At 47.2% G+C, this 25,678-nt stretch overlaps 2 protein-coding genes across 2 annotated transcripts in view; one reads left to right on the forward strand and one right to left on the reverse strand.

Moving 5' to 3' along the window:
* The first annotated feature begins 128 nt into the window (after positions 1-128).
* Positions 129-5,050, forward strand: bri3 (brain protein I3). The gene is made up of 3 exons (XM_084677898.1): positions 129-697; positions 1,576-1,678; positions 3,731-5,050. The coding sequence occupies exons 1-3, from the start codon at positions 532-534 to the stop codon at positions 3,861-3,863; spliced, it is 402 nt and encodes a 133-aa protein (XP_084534024.1). The 5' UTR covers positions 129-531; the 3' UTR covers positions 3,864-5,050.
* A 1,286-nt stretch (positions 5,051-6,336) lies between these two features.
* The window catches only part of baiap2l1b (BAR/IMD domain containing adaptor protein 2 like 1b), a 28,994-nt gene continuing 9,652 nt past the window's right edge, over positions 6,337-25,678 (reverse strand). The window contains exons 4-14 of the mRNA XM_084677899.1: positions 23,464-23,525; positions 21,688-21,759; positions 21,259-21,393; positions 15,595-15,747; positions 15,135-15,290; positions 13,600-13,750; positions 13,299-13,515; positions 10,938-11,000; positions 10,232-10,424; positions 6,707-6,747; positions 6,337-6,535 (exon numbers count right to left, since the gene is read on the reverse strand). Of these exons, the coding sequence (XP_084534025.1) occupies positions 6,463-6,535; positions 6,707-6,747; positions 10,232-10,424; positions 10,938-11,000; positions 13,299-13,515; positions 13,600-13,750; positions 15,135-15,290; positions 15,595-15,747; positions 21,259-21,393; positions 21,688-21,759; positions 23,464-23,525 (1,316 nt within the window). The 3' untranslated portion in view covers positions 6,337-6,462. The remainder of the gene's footprint in view (positions 6,536-6,706; positions 6,748-10,231; positions 10,425-10,937; positions 11,001-13,298; positions 13,516-13,599; positions 13,751-15,134; positions 15,291-15,594; positions 15,748-21,258; positions 21,394-21,687; positions 21,760-23,463; positions 23,526-25,678) is intronic.

The following is a 25,678-nucleotide window of genomic DNA, read 5'->3' on the forward strand; positions in this document are numbered from 1 at the left end:
AAAAAGAGGCAAGGTTTGTTGGAGCTACAGCAGCAACATGACACAACATGGTTTTCCTTATTTTGATGGTCTGCAGCTTTAAGAAGCGGATCCGCACAGAGGCGTAGCAGTAGGTTATATCACGTGATTTTTGTCTTGTGACAAATCCAGACGAAAAGAAAAAATAATTTGTGAGTTTCCAACTGAGTTACATGGGCGCTTTTGTTACTGTAGAGGTTCTTTTGAGCAAAAAGGACCAGCAGTAGACGTTAATATGGAGATACATTAGAAAATTAACGTTTGATTAACATTCCACTCTTTCACTGTTGGCGAGTGGTTGTACAGTTGGGGGCAAAGTTGGCGCATGGAGAGGGACAAGTTTCGTTTTTGCGCATAGTGTTTGCTTTGTTGTGGTCGCCCGTCCGCTCAAGTCGCATGACTCTTTAGAAACCAATAAGCCAAATAGCCTAAATCATATTTGTTTGTTGCTGGTGGTGGGGAACGTCGAAGGACTAAGAAGAAGTCAACTTGAGGACGCGCAACACGTCGGAGATGGACAACAAACCTCTTCTTCCAGACAGACCTCCCGCCTATAACGCCGTCCCGGGGACATATGAATATGGTCAGCAACACAATTATGGAGCTATTACTCCACCAGCACCCGCAACCTCTGGTTTCCAACAACCACCGCCGCCTTATCCCTACCCCGACGGTCAAGGCAAGTAGATCACTGTGGATTACCTAACGAGTGATGCAACGCTCACTTCGAAATAATGACGTCGCTACGTGCCTGATACGATTAAACGCTGGAAAGGTTATAGCTATAACTTTAATTTTAGGATATGAACTTGCTGACATTTAGTGAGTAGTCTTGTCGATTCTAGAAGGCAGGTAAATCTCCAACTTTACAATGTGTCATCAAGGATTGCACTGTCATAAAGAAGCACTTACTTCCTACTTGTACTTTTACATTAACTGCAATTTATCAATCACAGCTACTCTTCTCAGCATTGAATCAGGCCAATGAATTAGGATTTTTAATGAAACATTTTAAGAGTCAAAGTAGGCTATCCGTCAGTATCTGACTACATTGTCTCTGAGTGAAGTGATAGTTACCAATCGTAGCTATCACTATCAAGGGAAAGCGTCAGCTTTTAAACGTAACTCCTTAGTTGGTGTCCTTGTGAGTCTACTGTTCTATAACAACTACACTGGGTCATGTCCTTGGATGGACTAGTCACTGTGTAACTGCATTATTTGAAATTAAACCACATTAGAAGTTGGTTGCTGTGGTCAGTAGGCGACCTGTACACACACACACACACACACGCGCGCACACACACAGGTCCTAAATAGACACTCAAGTACACACATCTTTGGTAATGCTTTTAGACAAGCCGAAAGCCAACTTTTTGACAAACCTTTCTCATTATATCTGTAACAGAGTGTGAAGAATATACACATTATCATTAATATTCAAATCTGATCATTATCCCAGTGACAAAAGATCCATATGGCATGTACCAAACATGTGTGAGGATGGGGGCTTGATGTGGAAGTCTGTAACCATCCAGCATAACATGTTTTTCCCCCCAGGCCCGGCCCAGATGGGACCGGCCATAGCCCAGCAGCCCTACCCAGGCACCTACACTATCATCCAGCCCTCTGTAGTGGTGGTGGGGGGCTGCCCAGCCTGCAGGTAAACACACACACACACACATGTTGTCTCTCAGATCTGGAGGTAAGGGTGTAGGCTATGCAGGAAGTTAATGTTTGAGGGTGGGGAGGATCATTCAGCAACAGCATGGTGTGGCAACACAGGCAACCGATTAACTGATTAAGAGAAAAAAACGGATTTATATTTTGAATTATGAATATCCAAGAGGAGTTTCCCAACAGGTTTTGACCTTCCATGACTAAACATGTTGGTTGGATCCATGCCTTGTAAGGGTCATGTCAACATTAGGGGTGTAACAATATATTGTGGAACAATCTATCGCAATACAAAGGTTTTACAATATGTATCGTAGAGTTATGGCAATATTTCTACAATATGACGTTCGTTTGATCCTATTGGTTGAGCTACCAGCTCGTGACCTACTCTGCACCTGCGTCATGTGTGCATTCACAGCAATCGCTTGAACTGAGTTAACTTAATTGTATTTACAACAAAGAAAATTACTGAAAATGTTTAATGTTTTGGAAATTAATCTGTTAATTGAATTTCAGTTCCCTTTAAAATGTTGTTAAAAATATTGTGATAAGTATTGTATCGTACACCCAGTATCGTGAAAAGTATTGTATCATGAGCTGAGTATTGTTACACCCCTAGTCAACATTATGACTGTCTTCCTGCAAACAGGCTTACATTTTGTTACACACATACTTAAGCTGCTGACTGTCAAAGGGCTCCATTTGGAGTAACTGCTGTGGTTTTCCTCAGTCTCATTCAACATCCTGTCATCTGCTCAATAAACCACCATGTGATCATGTGATGTTGTCATATGAACTTTTCAAAGCTTGTTACGTCAGGTCGGAGGTTACCAGAGTCTAACTGCGTTTCCATTGTAGGAATACACAAGTTACTCATTGTAATGTAATCACTTCTTGGTCCGTTATTGGTTGTTATTGTAGAGAGCAAAGTGTACGTTTGTTTTGCCAACAAGGAAATTATAATTAGATACATTTAAATGTGGTATTGAAGTCATAGTTAGCACTGGGTGGATTGAGTCACGTAGACTTACCGGTATTTACATTTCTAGGAAGTGAGTTGTGTAGGACCCATTATTTTTCTTTCCAAGAATTCTGGCCAGAGAAGAGAGTTTTGGTGGTCTGGTCTGGTTCATTCACCACAATCCTTTACTCCAGATCACCAGGATCAACAACAGGCCCGGTTTCTAGCCTTGTCACACTGCCACCCAGATAAGCGTTTAGAATGCAAACAACTCTTTCACAGCACACAGCAGTGATCAGTCCTCACTTGGCATCACGTGAGCAGGCACACCTATGCAGGCATGCACAAAGCATTTTCCCGTCTGGGAATTTTAAGAGTTTTAAGTTGATCTTAAAGAAACTCAAAAACCCTCTGGTTTCTCCACTGAACGCTCATCTAGTATGGCCTGATGCCAAACCTGATGGTGCCTCAGCGGCCCCCTCTACAAGAGCCCTCAGATATGGAACAAGGCCATACCTGAATACCAGTCATTCCCATCTGATCCGGATTCCCTCAGATCTAGGCCTGTCAGCTCACACCTAGCCTGGCCACGCTTGTCAACATGGTCATGGGACTGGGCTCAGCTGCTATTATACCCCAGCTCCAAGACACAGCCTGCTCTAGGCCCATGTCCGTCTGCAATGTGATGTGTATCGGCCGAGGTCACGCTGGGAGCAGCACGGCCTCGGGGCTGCTAGGGATTCTAGCGCTTGTTTACTGTCATCAGACGCAAACGACCATGTTTCATGGTTCTTAGTCTGGAGCGGATAGGCTGACTGTGAGGATTAGTCCTATTGAAGAGTCAGGTGACTTATAGATCCGATCGTGCAAGTTATATTCTGAGGGCACCCCATGTGAATGTCAACACAGTCAATGAGTAATTGTCTTTACTGAAGTCATCAGATCAGTGTAACTCTCTCTCTCTCTCTCTCTCTCTCTCTCTCTCTGTCTCTCTCTCTGTCTCTCTCTCTGTCTCTCTCTGTCTCTCTCTGTCTCTCTCTCTCTCTCTCTCTCTCTCTCTCTCTCTCTCTCTCTCAGAGTGGGCGTGCTGGAGGATGACTTCACCTGCCTGGGGATCATGTGTGCCATCTTCTTCTTCCCTCTTGGCATCCTCTTCTGTCTCGCACTGCGCCAGAGGCGGTGTCCCAACTGTGGTGCCACCTTTGGGTAGAGGGACCAAACTGCAGCCAACCATGCATGCGCACGAGCGCACACACACACACATACACAGTCACCTGTCCTTTCATTTTGTTTTTATCTTCATAATTATTGCACACTGATGAGGCCATGCTTATTTTAGTCTGTCATACATTTATAATATAGAGATGCATGAGATATTTTTTTTTTTAATGCTAGCTGATGTGTCACAAAGTATTAGTTTAGCAATGCCAGATATATTGACTGTCTATCTATTGTTGGTGCCTTTATGTGTTGAGAGACCATTTAAAGGGATTGTGATAATGATTTTAGATCAGAGAACAGTGCGTATTCCTCTGTCAGCCTCAAAAAAGCCACAAATAGACTTTGTGGTGGATGTTTAATTCCATTTTAATGCAGCTGATTGTTAGCCTGTGTTATTTTATATTTTATATGCCAATGCTGCGATTCAGCTGAAAGTTGTATTAAGATGCAGATTATTCGTTTGTGGACTTTGAATTCCCAACCGTATGTGTATACTTAGGAATAACCTGTCTTTAAGTGAGGGTTCACCTTAAGCAGTCCTGTTGGAAATCACCCAAGGATTTTTGAACACTGTGAGCTCTCTAAGCTAAGCTACAATCACGTGCATCCTCTTCACCTGATGGACTGAAACCGGGAGGAGTATGGACGTGGTCCTTGCTGATCACAGCAAACATTCAACCGAAGAAGAAAGCGTCCACCTCACTTAGCTGGTTTTTGTTTTGTTTTCTTCTTGGGGCCATGTCATATTTGCACTGACCATCTGATCCTGTTGCTATGATTATGCTGTAGGGCCTCTGCAGACCTCAGGTAAAACGGTTTAAACACACACACATTCTGACCCCAGGAATAGACTCACACTTAAGGGAAGCAGGCAGATATATTTGCATAGGAGCCTGCTGAAGTATAACCTCTGGATCATGTAAGCTTTAGTATAATCTGTGACGCCTCACCTTCCTCCCAACGACAATCACCCGGGAATCTCCATCTCCTTCCACATCTCTTTCCTTCGTCTGGGCAGGGTGTGTCCCTATGGAAGTTTAAGGTGGTATATTTAGGGGAGGGAGGGGATATTTTTCTTTTCTGCTTTGGAACACTACGCACGCTGTTATAAGTGAGGTTCTTACTTTTTTATATGAAAAATTATTGTAAATAAATCGAGTGCTACTTGCCTGTTTAGACCGGATATATTTCTTTCTGTTTTGGAGAATTATTCCTTTTTGGTCAAATAATATTTGGACGTTTGATGGAGTCTGCCTGGAGTGTCAGTGTGATAGGGGGGGCTCGTCGGTACGGCTTCTTTCCACGCCCTCTTCTGGTAATCAATCGTGGGTCCTCTGACCCCAACCCCATTTTAACCAGTTATGCCACTGAAAAGCAGGTAATGAAGGCAATGGTGGGTTGTATTTCTAACCGTTACAATGGTAAAAAAAAAAAACATTAGATAGGTTGGGTTTCAGTTGTTGCAATTAGTTAATTTCAACATACCAGGCAAGACGAGCAAGTAATGCAAATGAGATGGAATAAAGAGGGGAAAAATTTGAAGAAATAAAACACGTTTTTATTTTCATACGGCAATTATTCAAGCTAAGAGGGCATTTAAGGGCAGAGCGAAAGACTTAAAGAACCACTGTACAAGTAATGCAGAAAAATGCCATTTGGGAGAACAAAAACCTCCACTGCCTATGGAAGGGTTATTATAAGTACCAGTCTGTCTGAAAATAATTGCCTGTGTATGACTGTGGAAGGGTGAACATTCATTAAGGCAAATGTGTATCCCATCTAGAGCTTCAAACAAAACCATTCTGGGTCCACATTGACACTCTAGTCCCAGGTTGTGTGTCCAAGCAATGGAATGTGTTCAGAGAGCCTGCCGATAACCAAACATTGAAATACATTCATTTCCCTCTGCAAGATATTTCTTCCAAGCAGCTTCCCGGACAGTGTAGTGTATTATGCAGTGCATGCATGTCTCATCACTAAGCAACGACACAATGAGAACAATAGCAACACTAATCATGAGGACCGGGGGTGAGATGCAATCCATAGGTCCCTTCTAGTCGCATACGGCATTCATGTACTATGGCAACGGAAAACACGAACGTTAACAATGATTCAACAAGCAAGAACGTTATAAATACAAATCCACATTTCTACACATTGTCTTCTCTAGTCTCCACTGTTTACTGTATTTAGTTCTGCTCTGTCCAGAGGTCACAACCTCCATACTTCCAAGACACGCCTCCATGCCGTGTCCAAGACCCTTTTATGTCGCAAAAATAGATCTAGAGAATAGAATATGTGCGTCTGTTGCATAAATAAAAACGGTTCCTCTAGCTCGGCGTGTGACAGCGAGAGAAAGATGGTGGTGTCGGGGACGGGGACGGGGACGGGGGGATCAGTTGGGGAGATGACTCGAGCCAGCCTGGTCCTGTGTGTCCACTGTCCAATGATAGGTGGTGGTGGTGGGGGGTGGGGGGGTCGGGGCTGGCCTGATGTAGCCAAGGCCTGATGGAGCCCAGGCCAGGGATTCAAGTCCTGGGCAGACGGAACAAGGGTGGGCTGGGTGGCTGGAGAGTTTGTGTGGAGAGTCAGATGATGGGGGCCGAGCGGTCGTTGGTGACAGTGGGACGAAGCTTGACTGTAGCAAAGGGGTTCCCTCCCCTGGGAAGACAGAAAGAGTTTAGTCACGAGCTGAGTGTATACTTGTGTGTGTGTGTGTTAGCTTGCTAGTATAGTAGTTTGTAAATGAGTGTCAGACCGGGGGTCAGTACAGGTTTCTGGGTGCCATACCCCGGCTGCGTGTGGAGTTGATGAATTGGAGCAACAACTTACTCTAGGAAAGATGGAGGCTTCCCATATCCGTTCTGTTGATTCTGTGGGAGAAGGGAACACACAACATCAGGACACAGTCACTCTACTTCAGCACTGTCACACTTTGTATTGGGTTACATATTCAATAAAGCCTGACGATTCTCCACATCCTCTTGCCTTCTGAGAAAACACCATATCACATTCCCTGACCAGACTGGTTTGGGGAAGGGAGATGCACTTTAGCCGAGTGCCAGAGAAAGAAAAGAGTGTGGGAATGCAGAGCAGAGACCTGCGTCACCTCACAAGACAGACATTGGAATCTGGACCTTCTGGAAAGACCAGTCTGGTTCCAGAATAATCCAGCAACATGTGGAAAACCAGTGTTGGCAGCCCTGACTAACGCACTTCTGTCAGAGTGAGAGTGTGAAAGCCTCACTGTGACCACCCGTCGTCTGTTGAACACTTCACCTGACTGGGGTCATGACTAGACACAATCTTCTCAGAAACTGCAGCAATCAAAACTATAAAAAGTGATAACAGCCTCGATAGTTCACCTGATGAGAGTGCGTACCATGTAGGCCGAGTCCTTACTGTTGCGGCCTTGGCCCTTTGCTGCAAGTCTTTCCCTCTCTCTCGCTCTCTCTCTTCCAGCCTGCCTGTCCTGTCAAACTTCACTTAAAACTGTCCAATAAAACATGAAAAATGCCCCGAAATCTATTTAAATTTAACATATATTATTTAAGTGATAATAACGATATACAGCTATCGAATGTAAGTTCTACTATTTAACATTCTCTCGTAGGTACTCCACATGCATGTATCCTTCCCCCTTCTGCCTCTGATGTGTAACAGCATGTCACAACTTCACAACCACTCTGACTGCCGTCAAGCCTCATTGCTGCAGTATCACAGTCAGTCCACTAGAGGGTGGCAGTCAACAGCCCTCCCTTTTCTCCGCAGGCTCCGCAGAGTGAGCTTGGAGGGTGAGACCGACAGCAGGGCAGGCAGACAGACACACCCTGACCCTGTCTGTCTCTGGGCCCTGTCTCACATTGGGCCTCCTGCCTCATCCCCTCCAGATGTTCTCAGTAATCCCAGTCCCGATCAAGCTCACACATGCACACACGCACACGCACACGCACACAAACTCATACACACGCACCCACACCAAAAATCGGACATAATGTATTGTTCCAGGTCACATATGTGTGGCCTTAACATGTATGCAGAGAGGGCAGTAACGTGTCCAGTCATTCCATGTGTTACCTCCCACTGTACCAGCCAGCTCCACGTCTCACTGTGTGGGGCGACTGTGTCCGGGACAGCCAGCACACACTCACCTCCTCGCCTCTCTGGCCCACCCAGAGACGGCCGTGACTCACCCAGCCATCGCGCCCTCAGTTCTGTCAATACCAGAGTGGCTCTCACCCACTGTCGCACTCCTCCTACTCTCCTGTGTGTGTGTGTGTGTGTGTGTGTTTATGAATGGGAGTGGATGAGATGAATCATTCGATGATAGGATGAATGGAGGATAAGCTCCTCGTGCACTGACCCCTATATACCCCTGAACATGACAGAATTACAGAGAGACAGAGGTGGACAGAGAGAGATATGAGATGAGGGAGGGAGACAAATGAGCGATGAAGAAAGACAGTTGGAGAGATAGAGGACGATATGGGAGAGGAAGGGAGAGAAGGAGAGCGAGGGAGAAAGATTGATTAATACCAGGAAATGAGAGAATGAGGAGACAATAAGACAGAGAAAGAAGTGGAAAAGCAAGAAAGGGGGAATGGAGGTAGAGGAAAAGAGGGGGAGGGAGGGAAATTAATTGGATTGGGGAATTAGAAGAGAGATCATAGGGAGGGGGCAGGTGTCAGGTTCACTCAGGGTGGAATTCCATCAGCAGACCAAGCCCAAGCCACGTCCTGGATGTGCACCTGACAAGATAGTAGGACACACACACAGACATGCACGCACAGGGTACCCCATTACCCTGGATCTACCACGAGGTTCATGAATATTTCACAGCAGGGGAAGGAGAAGAGAGGTGGATCTTCTTACACAGTCTGTCCATTCAACCTCTCCCAGGCCAAACATCACAAATCAGTCCCACCAAAACAATGTATGTATGTGTGTGAGCGCCATAATCACTGTTGAGCAGCACGTGTGTGTGGACATGTGGGAGAATGTTTGTGCACAGTATTGACTGTACAGTATATCCCCTATATTGTAGAGTGGAGATAGAAAACGAGTCAGTACGTGTGGGTGTGTGTGTGGCTGTCAGTGCGTGTAGTCCCACAGTGTCTGGTGTATAAAGAGCTTATGTTTCCCTTCCCTTCCTATCTGTGATTAACAGGACGTCTATCCAGGAACCAGGCCTCAGGTAAAGTACAGCTCAGTACTCACAGTACAGTAGCCATCATATGATGTGTCACATGACATCCATAGTTCGAGGCAGAGCTCTCTGACAAGGCATTTGAGAGTATTTAAGGTATCATGTTACATCAGGTGCCTTTCCAATAATGTTGAGATGATTTGGGATTTATGAATGAATATCAGAGTATTGGAATATTACAGTGTAAGTATGTGTATATTTTATACAGTTTTTCTTACTATTCCAGGTCTCTTAATAAATGTGTTGTGCCAACAGCAGCAGGTAATTGGGGTCAAAACCCTCATTTCCATCCATCCAGTCAGGAGGAGGAAGCATGCTTCACCGCAATTTTGCTTAGCTGGCCGCCTTTGCATACATGCAAACATGTCATTTCAGGCACTCTTTACTAGAAGGTTCTGTGTTATTTAAGAGGTTAGCGACAGTAAAAAACAGCTTCTTTGTCAGTGAGGTGCCAACCCCAAGGTTGCAAATCCTCTCCATGCTCCCTTCAGGACTGACTGGCTAATTAGGACCTATGCTCTTTAGCAGTGTGTTTCGAGTTCATCCTCATCATGTTCACCCCCGTCACCATCATCACGCTCAGACCGATCTTTTCACAGCCACATGAGAGACCATGTTGACAATTAAAATCAATGTGAATCTTCCGCACCAGACAGCATGACTGAAACTAGACTGGTCCAATACAGCAGCTAGAACCATCTTCATTCAACAAACGTGTTTTGCGATCGTGAGACTACAGAGACTCGAATGGAAACCGGAATAATCGGCGCTTGTCACACTTGTAAATGTCAGGCCCCTGAAAACTGCTGCACTAATAATAGTACTCTCGTGTTACTCCGACCAGTGCAGGAACACACCTGACACGGTCCCCACACACACTGTACACCTGCTTAGGTGAGGCAGGGTACACCACACTGAAGCAGCTAAGGGACCTATCAGGTGTGGCCTGTTGGTGTGAGTGGAGGAGAGGGGGACAGAGGGAGAGAGAGGGAGAGAGAGGGAGAGAATGAGGATCGGGGAATGAGGGAGAGAGACAAAACAACTGTGAGTGAGAGAGAACGAAAGTGACAGGGAGGGAGAGAAGGAGGCAGAGAGAGAGGGAGACGGTGAGAGGGAGAGAGAGCGAGGGGGGTCTGGTTGGACGGACTGACCGTTCTGTCTGGTGCAGAGTTAGAGGAGGAGGCGGAGGGCGTGGGCGAGTGCTGCTTGTTGTTGGTGGCGGGGGAGTGGGTGGGGGAGTTGATGTAGTCGGGTGGGGGCAGGACCATGGTGGCCTCGTCTGTCTCCGTGTCCTGGTGGTGGAGGTTCACCACACTCTTACTCCGCAGGGGGGCATTGCCCACGCTGGAGAAAGGAGGAAAAGGGGGGGGGGTTAATAGATTATATACAGGTAGGAATAAACCTCACTTAACCTCATAACCTCATCTTGCAAACAAACTACTTACGGTTAGATATATAGGGCTTAATTTACAGGGTTAGAAATAAATCTAACCAAACCTCATATTGCACTCAAACTACTCCAGAAGTTAGTAATGGTTTGCAGTACTGCTCATGGCTGTAGGACGCCTCAGTATATCAATGTATAAATCAGGCCTGCGCTGCCTACAGAAGCAATAAAGGTCATTTCTGGTTTGAAGGCCATCACAGACTTGCTGACTGCTGTAGACACTAGGAAATTACATCTGGGTGTAACGTGAGACCTGTGTGTGTGTGCGCGCGTAAGTGCTCTGGTTTAACCCATAATCAACTAGTATTTGTTAAGGTGGTGAGATAATCGAGATTTCATGTACTGTGTAATATTAATACACAGTCGTCCAGTTGACCCCTCCTCCTTCAGAACATGAGAAATCTCCTTACCGATTGTTGTTGACGATGGGCTCTGAGTATGCACGGCAATAGGATGATGGAAACCAGCCTCTCCTGGGAGAGAGAGAGAGAGAGAGAGAGAGAGAGAGAGAGGAAAGAGAGGAAAGAGAGGAAGGGAGTGAGACAGACAGACAACAAGAGAGAGAGAGAGAGAGAGAGAGAGAGAGAGAGAGAGAGAGAGAGAGAGAGAGAGAGAGAGAGAGCGAGCGAGAGAGCGAGAGAGAGAGCGAGAGAGAGAGCGAGAGAGAGAGAGAGAGAGAACATGGATGAGACAGATTTGACATCGCAATGAAATCAAGTTCTTCTAGTCCAGTCATTCAGCAGTAACAGCAGGATAAATAGGTTCCCAATGATTGAGAGGGGGTACTCTGCTGTTCACCTGCGTACCACACTCAAACAGCCCTCCATCTCAAACACTGGAGAGGCCCTCCAGACAGGACAGACCCAAGCCCAGCTAACCAATAACAGCCTCCAGCTTCTCCATTGCTGCCATTAGTAAGCTTGTTGTGGCGTCAGTATAAAGCCTGTAATCAGCTGCATGGTGTGGGGTCTCTAATGCAGACAGATGCAGAGTATGATGGGCACCTCTGTGGGAAATGGGATGCAATCAGAGCGCATCCCTGAATACCAAACACTCCATTTCCTGTTACTCTGCTTGGTGCTTGACAGTAGCATTATTTCAACATTGTCTGCGTCGCAGTGGGTTTGATCGCATTTGGGTTTTCTTCCTCTACTTTTGATGGAAAATGAGCCGAAGGTGAAAGAGATGCATGTTTTATCTTCAATAACACAGACGTTTTTCCATTTAGTGAGAGGTAAATTGTTTTCCCCATGCGATTTACGAGGCGTGAATTCAACTATTTACCGTGACGTCTAAGGGAAAAGACACAAACGAAATCAAATAAATATCCTTGTTCTGGCACTGACCCAAAAAATTATTGGTGGAGTTGAAAGGTGTTCCACAGAGACTGACACACACTCACACGCTGTGCCACACACACATTCTGCGTCACGTCCATCTTAGAAGGGGATGACAGAGATGCAGTGTCACATATTGGAGACCCGTATTCTCATGTTCCATCACGGTCCAGCTAAAGATCGAAACACTCCAAAGTCTGAGAAACCTTGCTGCTTATCACCCTCTCCAAAGACTGCCTGAGGTTCTCAAGGCGGATCTATGTACAGAACGTTCCCTTAGTATCAGTATGTCACCACTGCTTTCGAATGACACAATCCTGTTGAGCCATTAGGAGTTGGGGAGCGGGTGCGGTCAGCTTATGTTTACCTAGGATAAATACACCAGGGGTAGATACCGTATCAACTTCCCTTTAGCTACAACAATCACAGATCATAGACTATAAACTAACGATTCACTAACTTGAAGTCAATGAGACTTTTTTGGGAGGCGGCCATGTTGGTGTCTTAGGTGGAAAGTATGAGGCGATACCTCTCTCCCTTACATTATATCTGTTTGTATCAGTATAGTAGTCCACTGTTGCTAGGCGCAGTTGCCAGGATACATTATCGCTCAGCCGAGCCATGACAGCGCATAGGTGTGTCTGATGATATCACTGACATCATCCCACCGACTTGCCTATATTGACAACTCATTGGTTCTATGTTACGGCAACCATGGTGACCATATCCAGTATTGTGGTTGATATCCAGTATTGTGGTCTATATCCAGTACTGTAGTCAATATCCAGTACTGTATTAGGTGGTGTTGCTGACCACCTTCTGCCCCTCTTTTCTTCCTGCATCAATTTTGCTCTCTGCCTCTCTCTCTGCCCCCCTCTCCCTTCCTCCTCTCCCCTCCAGCCAGCCACCCCATCTGGCGCCTGGCAGGGCAGGGAAGCTCAGAGGGCCCTGGTCATCAGTGGGCAGCACAACCAGCATCAGCAGAAGCACACATGTCCTCAGCAGCTGGTGAGGGAGGCAGGGCTGGGGGGGATGCAGGGCTAGTGGCTGAGGTGGAGGGGAGTGATTACTGTGTACATGTGGACATGAAAGAGGGGTGAGGTCTGGGGGGAGCTGAGGTTGGCAGGGCTGGGCGGGAGGGGTGGGGGGGTGGAGTGATTACTGTGTGCATGTAGACTAGAGAGAGGAGGTGAGGGGTGGGGGGGGGGGGGAGGCCGGAGGCTGGTGAAGAGAGTGTGATTTAACTATTAAATCACTATTTAACAGGCTATTGAAATGGGCATCGTGTACAAGATATGCAGGAGAGAGGACGTGGGAGAGGCACTGTTTAGTGTGTCTTTGCAGGTGTATCAACATACTGTGCATCGGTGTGCATTCTGGTTCTCTATGTGTTTGTGAGTGCACAGACGCGTGTGCGCGAGCCCCCCGACTCACTGCTTGGTCTTCTCCAGCTCTCCGTAGAGCCAGCCGTCCCTCTCCTCTGGGATGAGCAGTGTGATGACATCACCCTCATCGAAGCTCAGCAGGGTGGCATTGCCAGCCGCCGTATGGGGGAAGATCGTCCGCACCCGGGGCCTCCGCACGATATTGTTGAGTCCCGTTGCCATGGACACCGACCTGGACATGGAGCTGTCCTCGCTGTCCCCATAGTCTGGACACAGGGAGGGCTTTGTTAGTAGCATGCACGCATGCAAACACAGACAAAAACACTTGACATTTAGACTCCCACGCGTACCTGTGATTTTCTCATTTACGGCTGTTTTTGTGGTAGTTGTGCTTGGGGTGATGGGGGTGACGGGGTTGTTGGAGAACATGCCGGCCAGTGGGCTGGTCTGGGCTTTCAGGGCCGGGGCCGGGGGTGGGGGCATGGAGACGACCGAGTTGCTCTACACCCAGGAGACAAAACATTGACCATGGTCAGCGGGAAAGGGGTAGAAGGTGAGGGCGAATCTTTCCTAAATGGAATGCAGCCCAAGAACAATCTCCACTGTCTCCCTGTGTCTCCCTCTGTCTTCCTGTGTCTCCCTCTGTGCCCCTGTCTCCCTCTGTCTCCCTATGTCTCCCTGTCTCCCTCTGTCTCCCTGTGTCTCCCTGTCTCCCTCTGTCTCCCTATGTCTCCCTGTCTCCCTCTGTCTCCCTCTGTCTCCCTCTGTCTCCCTGTCTCCCTCTGTCTCCCTCTGTCTCCCTCTGTCTCCCTGTCTGTCTCTCTCCCTCTGTCTCCCTGTGTCTCCCTCTGTCTCCCTGTCTCCTACTGTCTCCTTGACTGTCTCTCTCCTTCTGTCTCTGTGTCTCCCTGTGTCTCCCTCTTTCCCCCTGTCTCCCTGTCTGTCTCTCTCCCTCTGTGTCCCTGTCTGTCTCCCTATGTCTCCCTGTCTCCCTATGTCTCCCTGTGTCTCCCTGTGTCTCCCTCTGTGCCCCTGTCTCCCTCTTTCTCCCTATGTCTCCCTGTCTCCCTCTGTCTCCCTGTGTCTCCCTGTCTCCCTCTGTCTCCCTATGTCTCCCTATGTCTCCCTATGTCTCCCTCTGTCTCCCTCTGTCTCCCTCTGTCTCCCTGTCTCCCTCTGTCTCCCTCTGTCTCCCTCTGTCTCCCTGTCTGTCTCTCTCCCTCTGTCTCCCTGTCTCCCTGTGTCTCCCTCTGTCTCCCTGTCTCCTACTGTCTCCTTGACTGTCTCTCTCCTTCTGTCTCCGTGTCTCCCTGTGTCTCCCTCTTTCCCCCTGTCTCCCTGTCTGTCTCTCTCCCTCTGTCTCCCTGTCTCCCTCTGTCTCCCTCTGTCTCCCTGTTTGTCTCTCTCCCTCTGTCTCCCTTTCTCCCTCTGTCTCCCTGTCTGTCTCTCTCACTCTGTCTCCCTGTCTGTCTCTCTCACTCTGTCTCTCTCACTCTGTCTCCCTTTCTCCCTCTGTCTCCCTGTCTGTCTCTCTCACTTTGTCTCCCTGTCTGTCTCTCTCACTCTGTCTCTCTCACTCTGTCTCCCTCTGTCTCCCTGTCTGTCTCTCTCCCTCTGTCTCCATTTCTACCTGTCTCCCTCTGTCTCTCTCACTCTGTCTCCCTTTCTCCCTCTGTCTCCCTGTCTTTCTCTCTCACTCTGTCTCCCTGTCTGTCTCTCTCACTCTGTCTCCCTCTGTCTCCCTGTCTGTCTCTCTCACTCTGTCTCCCTTTCTACCTGTCTCCCTCTGTCTCCCTGTCTGTCTCTCTCACTCTGTCTCCCTTTCTACGTGTCTCCCTCTGTCTCTCTCCCTCCGTCTCCCTGTCTCCCCGTTCGTCACCCTTACCCGGCTGCGTCGGGAGGGGGCGGGGGATGGAAGCGGGGTGACAGGCACGGAGTTCCTCAAGCCCTCGATCATGGTCATGATGCTGTCAGGCACGTTGGTGGCGTCGCTGCACTTCTCCTGCCATGAGGTCAGCTTCCCCGACAGCATGTCCTTGGCCTGAGGAAGGGCACAAGCACACATGAACACACATTGAAGTATGCCTTTGGCCACTGTGGTATTCTCTGAATACAATATGGAGTGTTGTGCAAATCACGATTTAAAAAAAAAAGGCGAGCCTTCCATTTCAATGTTCTTACAGTGGGGTTGGGGGACATTATTGTACCTGTGGCCTAGAACTCTAAGAAGTGGGCTTGTTGAGAAAAGCAGCTATAGAAATGGAACCAGGCCACAGAAGCCCGGTCATAGGCACAGAGGCTCTAAACAGCATGAGGGCAGGAGTCTGGGGGGAGAAACGACCTACCGTTTCATGAAAGGCAGCTGTCTGGTAAGAGAAGGTGCAGTGTTTGTCCACCAGGAAGCAGAAGCGCCTCTTCTCCTCCAAAAGGGCCTCCTTGCAGCCGTCAGCGATGAACATTTGCATGTCCACCTGACGAGATGTCAGCATCTCCAGACACTGCAACGCACCAGGCATACCATCTTATCATTGGCACCGTCATCGAACAAACAGCCCTGACCTGTGACAGATTTTCATTTCACATCTCGTCAGTCGTCAAACCATCACCGCACTACTTGGACCAATCGGACTCCCTTATCTCCTCCCTGCAGACACGGCTTAGCCAATGGCAACGTGGCACAGCAAAAGGCAGGAAGCGAAAAGGCACCGGGATGGAAGGGGTAGAATAGAAGCCTGCTAATCTCTGCGTGGCAGAAGGCTAGCTGGGTTTCTTCTCTCTATTCTATGGTGAGTAAGAGGGAGAGCAGCTCCAGGTGAGGTCCAGCCCAGCCGAGAACTGGAGGTCTAATCTCAAAACACAGATGCAGGGCCATTCTAAGGTCACCATTCTTCACAGAAGGTGAAATATGGTGTGTGTGTGTTTTTGTGTGTGTGTGCATGTGTATGTCTGTTGGGATCTTATTAGTCTTATTATTACTCTCTTTTCGAATGATACTTGATGTTTTCGGTCTGTTGGACCACAGCAAACTTTTGCTGAACTGAATGTGAAGCCACGTAGGAGAGTGAACTCAAAGATGGAGGGCCCTATCTTGCACCCAGCGCAATTGACTTAGTCAACGACGCAAGTGTCATTCCTAGTTTGCACTCGACGCAAAGGCGACTTTTCCCTCCACAGACGCACATCGAAATGACTTTGCGCTCCCATGGGTGGTTCAGCGAAAAGGAGGCGTGTTCCGGCGCAAACATTCCCTGGTGCTATCTTGCAGTTTCCGATAAACAATTCCGCTACTGACCAGGAAAAACGTGGTCTAAAGTCAATGGCGCATTATTCAGATGCTATTTTAAGGGCGCAAGCTTGGTCCGTGCGCACTGCTGGCGAGGCCAGGGTCTTCTATCTGCGAAGCTACGTTACATTGTTTTGATTTATGGCGTGTTACATTTCTTCAATGATTATAAAAAAGATTTTCATAAGAAATGTCTATGTATGTGAACTTTAATTGTAACAACTGTGGCAGTTTCCTCCCATGACTGTTTAACCGAAGCTGATTTGGTTAGGTTTCTTCTCCCATGCCCATCAGAATTCAGAATTCGGTTTATTCGCCATGAAGCTTATGTTACACAAATACGCGATTTACTGTGGCAGGAAAGTGCAAACAATAAACGGTTATAAATTAAGTACAAAAGTACATTAGTTAAACTAATTCTAAGAACTAAAAAATTAAATATATGTAAAAATAATAATAATAATTTGAACGAACTGCATGAGCGGGCAATTTAGTGCAATGAGAAAACTGCTCTGCCTTTCCCTTACACGTCTCTATCTATCTCTATCTACGGCTCTGACGAGAACGTGGGTCTCCTCCTGTGAACCGCTACTGGCGTGCGCCTGGCAAATCCGCCGTTATAATAGCAATTCGCCATGGAACAAGCGCTGCTTCTAAAGGGAATGTGAGATGATGCTCTGATTGGTTTATTGCACGTTATGCCCAAACCACACCCATTAGTAATGTAGCTACTTCAGACCAACCCTTTTTAGATTTGCACCAGGCGCAAAGTCATTTATCCCGCCGGCAAAATAACAACCAAGCTGAAGTCACGCCCACAAAGTTACTTGCACTTTGCGTTTTGATACTTGCGTTTCAGATCGTCAAAATAGGGGGGGGGGGGGGGGAGTGTGCAACACTACTACACAGGAAACAGAACAGGGATTCGTTTGATAACCTCAACTCTCGAGTTTGTACAGTATGTACTGTAGTCTGCATGCCGTTAGAAACTCAGACCTTGGACATTTTCACACAGTAGGAACAGAAGAAAAGATACATAGAAAATCTTCTAATTTCTGTAGACATGCGGGTACTGACTAAGAGGTCCTTGGTCTTAAGTTGTACATGACGCTGTGACACAGTCATTTAAATCCCAGCAGCACAGAGCAGACTGCCTGTTGCTGGATATACAACAGGATATCAGACAAGATATCAGACAAGATATCAGAAATTGAATCACCTTTCAACATCTAATACGCACTATAGGTGGGGGAATTGCATGAAAACAGTTGACAGAAACAGCATAAACCATCGTAATGGGTGTTCAGCATAGAACCAATGCTGCCATTTGACAAGTAGACATGTGTGCATGCACGTCTCACCCACACATAAATGCACACACATGTACACACACACACACACACACACACACACACACACAGAAGGGCAAGGCCTGTCCAAAGCTGACAAGTTTCAATGTAAAGTTGACTTCCACATTCCTGGCTGTGTGTATGGGTGTGTGTGTGAGTGTATGGGTGTGTCTCTGATCACCAGGGATACTGTGTTTGAGCCTACTGGGACAACAGTGACAGCATAGAAAGGCAGAAGGTTGGACATGGCATGTGTTGGTTTGTGTGTGTTGGCTTGCCTGGATGCTGTATGTGTGTTGACTTTCTCTCTTTCTGTGTCCCTTCCCTCTCCCTCTCCCCCTCTCTCTCTCTCTCTCTCTCTCTCTCTCTGTCTCTTTACTAACCTGTCTGTCTGTGTCTCTTTACTAACCCCCCACCCCCAACCCCCCTTCCTGGACTAAAACATGCTAGATTGCAGTGTGTTCCTCTTAGCTGGAGAGATAGCATTGTTGTTCAAACAGAGCTCCCTGTACATAGTCCTTGGATGACCTCTGATAGGAGAGCCTTCATGGATAATGACAGTACATGTTCCCCCTCCCTCTCCCTCCCTCCCTCCCTCCCTCCCTCCCTCCCTCCCTCCCTCCCTCCCTCCCTCCCTCCCTCCCTCCCTCCCTCCCTCCCTCCCTCCCTCCCTCCCTCCCTCCCTCCCTCCCTCCCTCTCTCTCTCTCCCTCTCTCTCTCTCTCTCTCTCTCTCTCTCTCTCTCTCTCTCTCTCTCTCTCTCTCTCTCTCTCTCTCTCTCACTCTCACTCTCACTCTCACTCTCACTCTCACTCTGTGTGTATCTCTCTGTATCTGTCTGTATCTCTCGCTCTGTGTGTATCTATCTGTATCTGTCTGTGTTCTCTCGCTCTGTGTGTATCTCTCTGTATCTGTCTGTATCTCTCTGTATCTACTATATTCAGATCCTGCCTGAAAAGAAACATTAATCTACAAGTGTCTAAAAGCCACCAGTTGGGGTGGTCTCTGTCTATATCTTGCTGCCTTGGGAGACCTGCTGTTGTTTGGTTCACCAGTGTGACAGTGCTGGCCGTTCCCATAACGTCACCTCCCCTCAGTGTAGCTGGCCCGCTGGCTCTGAGGTCACCCCTGAGGCTCTGAGGTCACCTGCAGAGGTGCCACAGTGGAACTATTGTCCATCTCTGTCAACACCGATCACGATACAGACCTGGTATCACACTCAGCGATCTGAAACACAACCCGGATAATTCAAATATTTCTCTGTGTGTACCTGTGCATGTGTGAAAGGGATATTGTTGCTTGCGTGTATGGTAGGAGAAAGAGAAACCGTGTCATTACTGAGGTAAAAGTGTGTGAAACCTCACTATACAGACACCAAACCTCTCCAGCTGATCAAGAAATCGGTTCTACAGCCAGTTGCTATGGACACCCACTATATTTGTTGCTTCTGTACATATAGGGGAGTAAGGAAGGAGACTGCTAGAAGGACAGAAAAATGAGGAAGCTGCTCTAAAGCAATAGAAACCTGCGCCAGGTTCAGATTCCCAAATCATCAAGGCTACAATGGCTGCAATTACACAAGCCTGGGACAATTGACATCACAATGTGAGCAGGCTTTAAATTTGCGGAATTCCTCTGAATTGTTTTGTGGTGGTCCTCATTGGAAGTTTGTCCTTCGGTCTGGGACTCGTTTCTCTCTCTAGGTGAGAGGCCTAACTAGTGACGTATTTGCAACCTGTGGGGCTTTCTGAATGGGAGACTGATGCTTGCAGAACTATGAATGCAAAGGAACGTGCTTTCCCTCACAGAGGAACTCCACACACTAGGATTCCCTCCGGTCAGAATAGATTGATCATAATGCCTCCAATATTCACCCCTTCATTCATCCTTCCATCAATGTTTTCATGAATTCATTCATCCACCCACACTGACAGCAGGAAACACCCAATATACTTCAACCTTTGTGGGCATGTCAACACGGACTGGAAAGGGGAATAAGTCACCACCTGGGAAGTGTTTAACAAGTGTTTAATAATTGATAAGACAGAGAGAGTGACATATAAAAAGAGATACAGAGAATGTGTGAGGGGCTCCTTAATCTAATCACTTAAAGTGACCCTGGCTTGAAAACTCAATATTTTCCACTTTCTGCAATGGGCAACAGCTCTTGACAGATACAAGGAGTGGAGTTCAGCTATCAGTGTAAAAGTGTAATTTTAGTCCAGCATTGACCTAATAGTAGTCACAAACATGCACTCCCCAATGGCTGACTTTCTAGAAATGGTGATTCAGGCCTTTTCAGTGAGTCATTCATCTACAGGTCCCTTTCTTCTCTCTCCCTGCCTGTAATTCTATCTCTTCCTCGACCGAGAAGAGAACCATGCTCTCAGCTGTGGATCAGGGTTTTAGAAATCCCCTCCCTCCCTCCCTCCCTCCCTCCCTCCCTCCCTCCCTCCCTCCCTCCCTCCCTCCCTCCCTCCCTCCCTCCCTCCCTCCCTCCCTCCCTCCCTCCCTCCCTCCCTCCCTCCCTCCCTCCCTCCCTCCCTCCCTCCCTCCCTCCCTCCCTCCCTCCTTTTGTCTCTACTCCTCACACTCCCTTTTTTTGCCCCCACCCCCACCCCACCCCTCTCTATTCTCTCTCTCTGTTCTTGTCGTCTCTCTTCAGCCCCCCCTCACACACACACACACACACACATACACACACACCCCATCATTCACACACGCCTCCCCAGCCCCCCAGTCCCTCCCAGGCCAAACTGGGCAACGGGGTGTGTTGACTTAGCAGCCAGTTAGACTGGCTCTCTCACTGACTGGGTCAACTTTTACTCTGATTTGATGTTAGATCTGGAGCTTAACTAGGGGGTTGGGGCGGTGGCACAGCCTGTTGTTTTAACCTGCTAGTTTACTATACAACTGAACCCGCTATACATCATAGAAAGGTCCCACTTTATAGCATGTTGACAAACTTGATTCTACTATCTTCCTTATCAGACAACAAGCTCCGTCTCTCTCTCGCTCTCTCTCTCTCTCTCTCTCTCTCTCTCTCTCTCTCTTTCTCTTTCTCTTTCTTTTTTTCCCTCACACACACACACACACAAATAGAAGAGGTTTCTCTTTCTCTGTCAGTGGCCATAGAACACATTGATGGTCTCTACCAGTATGACTATTTGCAAGTGTGTATACGGATGTGTGTTATGAGGGTGGATTGTGCAGAGGGCTGGATGCACCAGTAGCGCCTGATGGCAGACAACACACGTGCGCTCACACGTACATCAGCTTGTTTCTAAAACCGTCTTCACAAACTTCTCGCTGGTCTGTTACTGTGGCTACGACAGGCTGTGTCAAGGTGTGTGTGTGTGTATAGGACAGCTTTCTCACCTCGCTCTCCTTGCTCTCGTATTTGGTGGCGTTCTTGCCCTGACTCTTCCTTCGAAGCTTCTTTAGGTCTGATTGGGACCTCTCCAGAGAGTCTTGCTTCATCTTGTGCTCAGTCTGGTACCTCTTGAAGGTGGCCTGGAGGAGGGGGGGCATTATATAGAATGTCATGTAATCTATGTATGGGGGAGTGAGGCAATCACACGTCTGCTTACGCCTGGGCTATGCTACCCAGATGTTCACAAACCTACTAATTGCAGATTGTTCATTGCTGCCTGCCTGTTGCCAGCTTCGAGGCTCCTACTGTGACTAAATGCCTTCAGAAGAGGCTACATTTTTCATTCAAGCACAAAGCAATCAAGGCTGTACACATGAACACACACACACACACACACAGTGTGAACAGAGGCATGTGCTTAGTGGAGTACTTACTGTCATGTATTTCACATCCATGTCGGTCTTGCGCTCCAACTCACCAATGATTTCCCTGTGAAACCTTTTAAACTGCAGGTGAGGAAAGAGAGAGGGGACAGGGTGGGGCAAAGTGATTATTTTTTGGGGATGATATATTGAAAATAGGATGTGCCGATGTTGTTGGCAGGATGTCGATAAAACACAGTCAAAATATGGCTTGGTGAAGATGTGCGGGAGGGAACTTAAGGTTGTATGAGTGAATCCGAAGCAAATCTGATCAGGGAGGCTCACGGATTCTCTGTCTCTCTCTCTCACTATGTTTCTCTCTCCATATGTCTCCATCTTTGCATAATCATTTGCGAGGGCGAGGGAGCTCATATCAGTGGCAGCCTTATCGCCCACGGATGGCAACACTCCCCACCACTCTCTCTCCATCTCCCCCCCACACCACTCTCTCTCCATCTCCTCCCCCCCACCACTCTCTCCATCTTCTTCCCCCCACCAGTCTCTCTTTTCATCTCCTCTCCCCCACCACTCTCTCTCTTCATCTCCTCCCCCCCACCACTCTCTCTCCATCTCCTCCCCCCCCCCATTCTGTCCATCACCCCCCCCCCCCTCCACCACCTCTCTCTCTGTCTAGATACATTTCAACAGGTTTCCTCGCAAACAACAGCCCACGCCCTTTAAGTGAGACATCCCTCTGACCCCAAGACCTTCCTGGGTACTGAATAAGCCTAACGCTTCCTCCACACAGAGACATGGGTTGATGCTGACTAATGCACACAGAAACACTGGTGGTGAACCAATGTTCTAATGCATGCTCTGCCCCCCCCCCCCCCCCCATTATCGGCCCCTCTTCAGCCTCTCTTCAACCCCCCTACCATACCGTATGTGGTCAACATGCACCTTGGCTCTACTGCTCTTCCTTTCTTTCTGTCTGACTCAAGCAGTGCTGTAGCAACTTGTTGACACACCCCAGTCTAGGCTTAGCTCTCAGTATTGCATGTTCAGTTCGAGTACAAGGGAGTGACACTGAGCTCAACTAAAGTCAATGTTTGATTTGAATGAGTAATATTTGACCGGACACTGAAGCTTTTATCGCTTGGTAAAACCTCAAAGTGAGAAAATCCATGCCACAGGATTGAATACAACTTTCGGGTTCTTACTCTGGCTCACTTGGCAGATGGAACATAATTGGATGGCAACTATGTCAGCACGCAAACAGAGCAGTGGGTTAGTATGGTAGACTGGTGTGTCACTATTGTACAATAGCATGCTAATGCTAACAACTGTAACAACATCCCCAGTTCCCAGAAGTGTTTCCACAGGGCATGTTGAAACACGATTCACACCCATTGTCCCGGCAGGTGCACGTTCTCCTCAAGGTTGTTTTTGTTTCTAGTCAGGAACTGTTGGTTCTCTGGATCTGTCCCTGGGTGTGACACTGGCTACAGAGGAGGGGAGCCACACAACAGGGCAAAATACAAGGAAGCACGCCACCCTGGGATCACATGGTCATGTGTGTGCGTGTGTGTGTGTGTGTGTAAAAGTGTATGTGGGTGTATTAGTGTGTGTGCACGTGTGTGGGGGGGAGGGGGGTGTTCACAGTGACTGGAACTTCAAGCAAAACTCAATAGGTTAAGGTTGTATTGATAAAGATAAGTGACAGAGATAAAGATATAGGTAGAGCTAGCACTAAAGGTGTTTCCTGTTAGTGCCTTGTAGAAAACACCCACCCACTCACACAGCAACACACACACACACACACACACACACAGGATCAGAGATACTCACATTCTCCTCCAGCTCGAGGTGAACCTTCTTGTGAACCTCAGAGATCTCCATTAGCACTACTCCTGTAAAGAATGAGCAAGACCTCCTGATTAGCTGGCTCCAGAAGAACCAAAGCCTTTGGCAGGCTGTAACTTCAGTCTAGTATGACCACCCTTCTGTCTCTGCCTCAGACAGCAGGTTCAACCCAGCCACCTGCCTCACCCCACAACAGTGACTGGAGAACGGAGCTACACAGCGCTGCACCGTGGTGCATTAGGTCAAGTAGATCCAGCAGTAATAACTTTCAGTTATGATTATTTCAGTCAATCACTGTAAAAGTATAGGTCACTTAAAGTATAGGTCACTTAAATGACTGATTCTGATTGACCCCGTTTGTTAGATCAGCCATCAGCTATCTGTCAACACCTGGACCCATTTGAGGTTTGAGGCCATCCCACTTACTGCTGAGAAGACACAGCAATATATCAATGTACCGTGCATTCGGACAGTGTTCACAGCGCTTCACTTTTTCCACATGTTACAGCTGGTTACTGGTTTCCTCCAGACATTACGCTTGGCATTCAGGCCAAAGAGTTCAATGGGCCTCATTCACCAATATCTTCGTAAGTTATTTCTCAAATTTGTTCTTAAGAAAGTTCCTACGAAAAATCTACGTGTAATTCATGAAGTGTTCTTAAACAGCAGAATTGTTCGCAGGTGTGTTCTTAGAATGATGAATCCCAATATTTCGTAAGTTGAAAGCTTGTGCCCCGTTGCTCCTATTTAGCATAGGTAAACGCCCCGTTAATTCCCATAAAAAGGGCATGTTATGGCAGAGCCGTGTGCACACTCAAAGAAATGTCAAAACAACGTGGTAAAGACGGTGGAGGCCTCTACAAAAGACAGAAAAACGTCATAATAATTCAGAAGTGGAGGTTACAGCTTCAGGAATACAAAGCAAGTAAAGTAAATAAAACCGATGCATGGTATACAATTACTCATGCAGTGAACGCTGTATCTGGAGAAGTGCGCAGAACTGATGAAGTGAAAAAATAAATGGTTTAACTTTAATCTGAATTCTTAAGCAAAAAAACATAGCCTAGAAATCAGTTGACTGGTACAAATATCCATGAGGACTGCTCTTGGTCGCCTAAAGCGTTCCCACAGATAGCCTACTCGTCGCTCTCTGCAAATAAATTGGTATGGTCAAGGAAGATGTGATCCCTCGTCAGGGAACGATCTGCAACATTTTGCAGCAGCAATGTATACGCAATTGTGTGGTGTAGTCCTAGTGTGCGGAATAAGCCTACTTTGGGCCTATAAATACTGTGATAAGTCACTTATTATTTGATGGCAAAGTTCCCTGTTAACATAATTGATTTGAATTGAAGGTGAAGCAAGGGTAGTTTACAGTTTTTTGAATGACCCATCTCAGAGTAGCTTTATAGAATGTACGGTTAACGTATTGAAAAAAAGAAGACATAACATAATTGCTGCAGTAAAGGCTTCATTTGCAACAGGACAAGAAATATGCAATATAGCTTCCATTTACAGTATTACCCTAGCTCTGGCCCTTCTCGGAACGCCACAACAAATTCTAACTCCTCTCCCTCTCCCTTGTCCCACTCCTTTCCCTTATCCTGGTACTTGTCTTCCTCTCCTTTGCCCTTGTCCCACTCCTCTCCCTTGTCCTGGTATTTGTCTTCCTCTCCCTTGTCCTGGTATTTGTCTTCCTCTCCCTTGTCCTGGTATTTGTCTTCCTCTCCCTTGTCCTGGTATTTGTCTTCCTCTCCCTTGTCCCACTCCTCTCCCTTGTCCTGGTACTTGTCTTCCTCTCACTTGTGCAAGCATTACTGTATTCTTACTTTCTTGTGTTGCTCTATATTGTTCTTTTTCCACACCAGATCAGCCCAAAGAGGTCCTCTTTACTGTCTATACCATATGGTCATGCAATTGAAAGAACCTGAGTGTTTCCTAGTAGGGAATCAGCTGTGATGTACAGTATTTGCATAACTTCAGCTGTTTCTCAGCAGCAATGGAATAAAATACAGGGGATATATTTCTGTTTCAACTCACAATATAAAGAGCTGTTCATTTTGACTTTAACCAAAAATTTAGGTTTTGAACATGATGTTATCTGTTTTGCTGACAGTGTGAAAGCATTGGTAAATTGGGCAGTACAAATCGATTGTTTTGGTCTCGGTTGAGCTTTTGTGTGAAAGAAGTTCAAGCATTT

The sequence above is a fragment of the Hypomesus nipponensis genome, chromosome 17, assembly GCF_054491055.1.
Source record: "Hypomesus nipponensis isolate SF chromosome 17, ASM5449105v1, whole genome shotgun sequence".
In the NCBI taxonomy this organism is placed as follows: Eukaryota; Metazoa; Chordata; class Actinopteri; order Osmeriformes; family Osmeridae; genus Hypomesus; species Hypomesus nipponensis.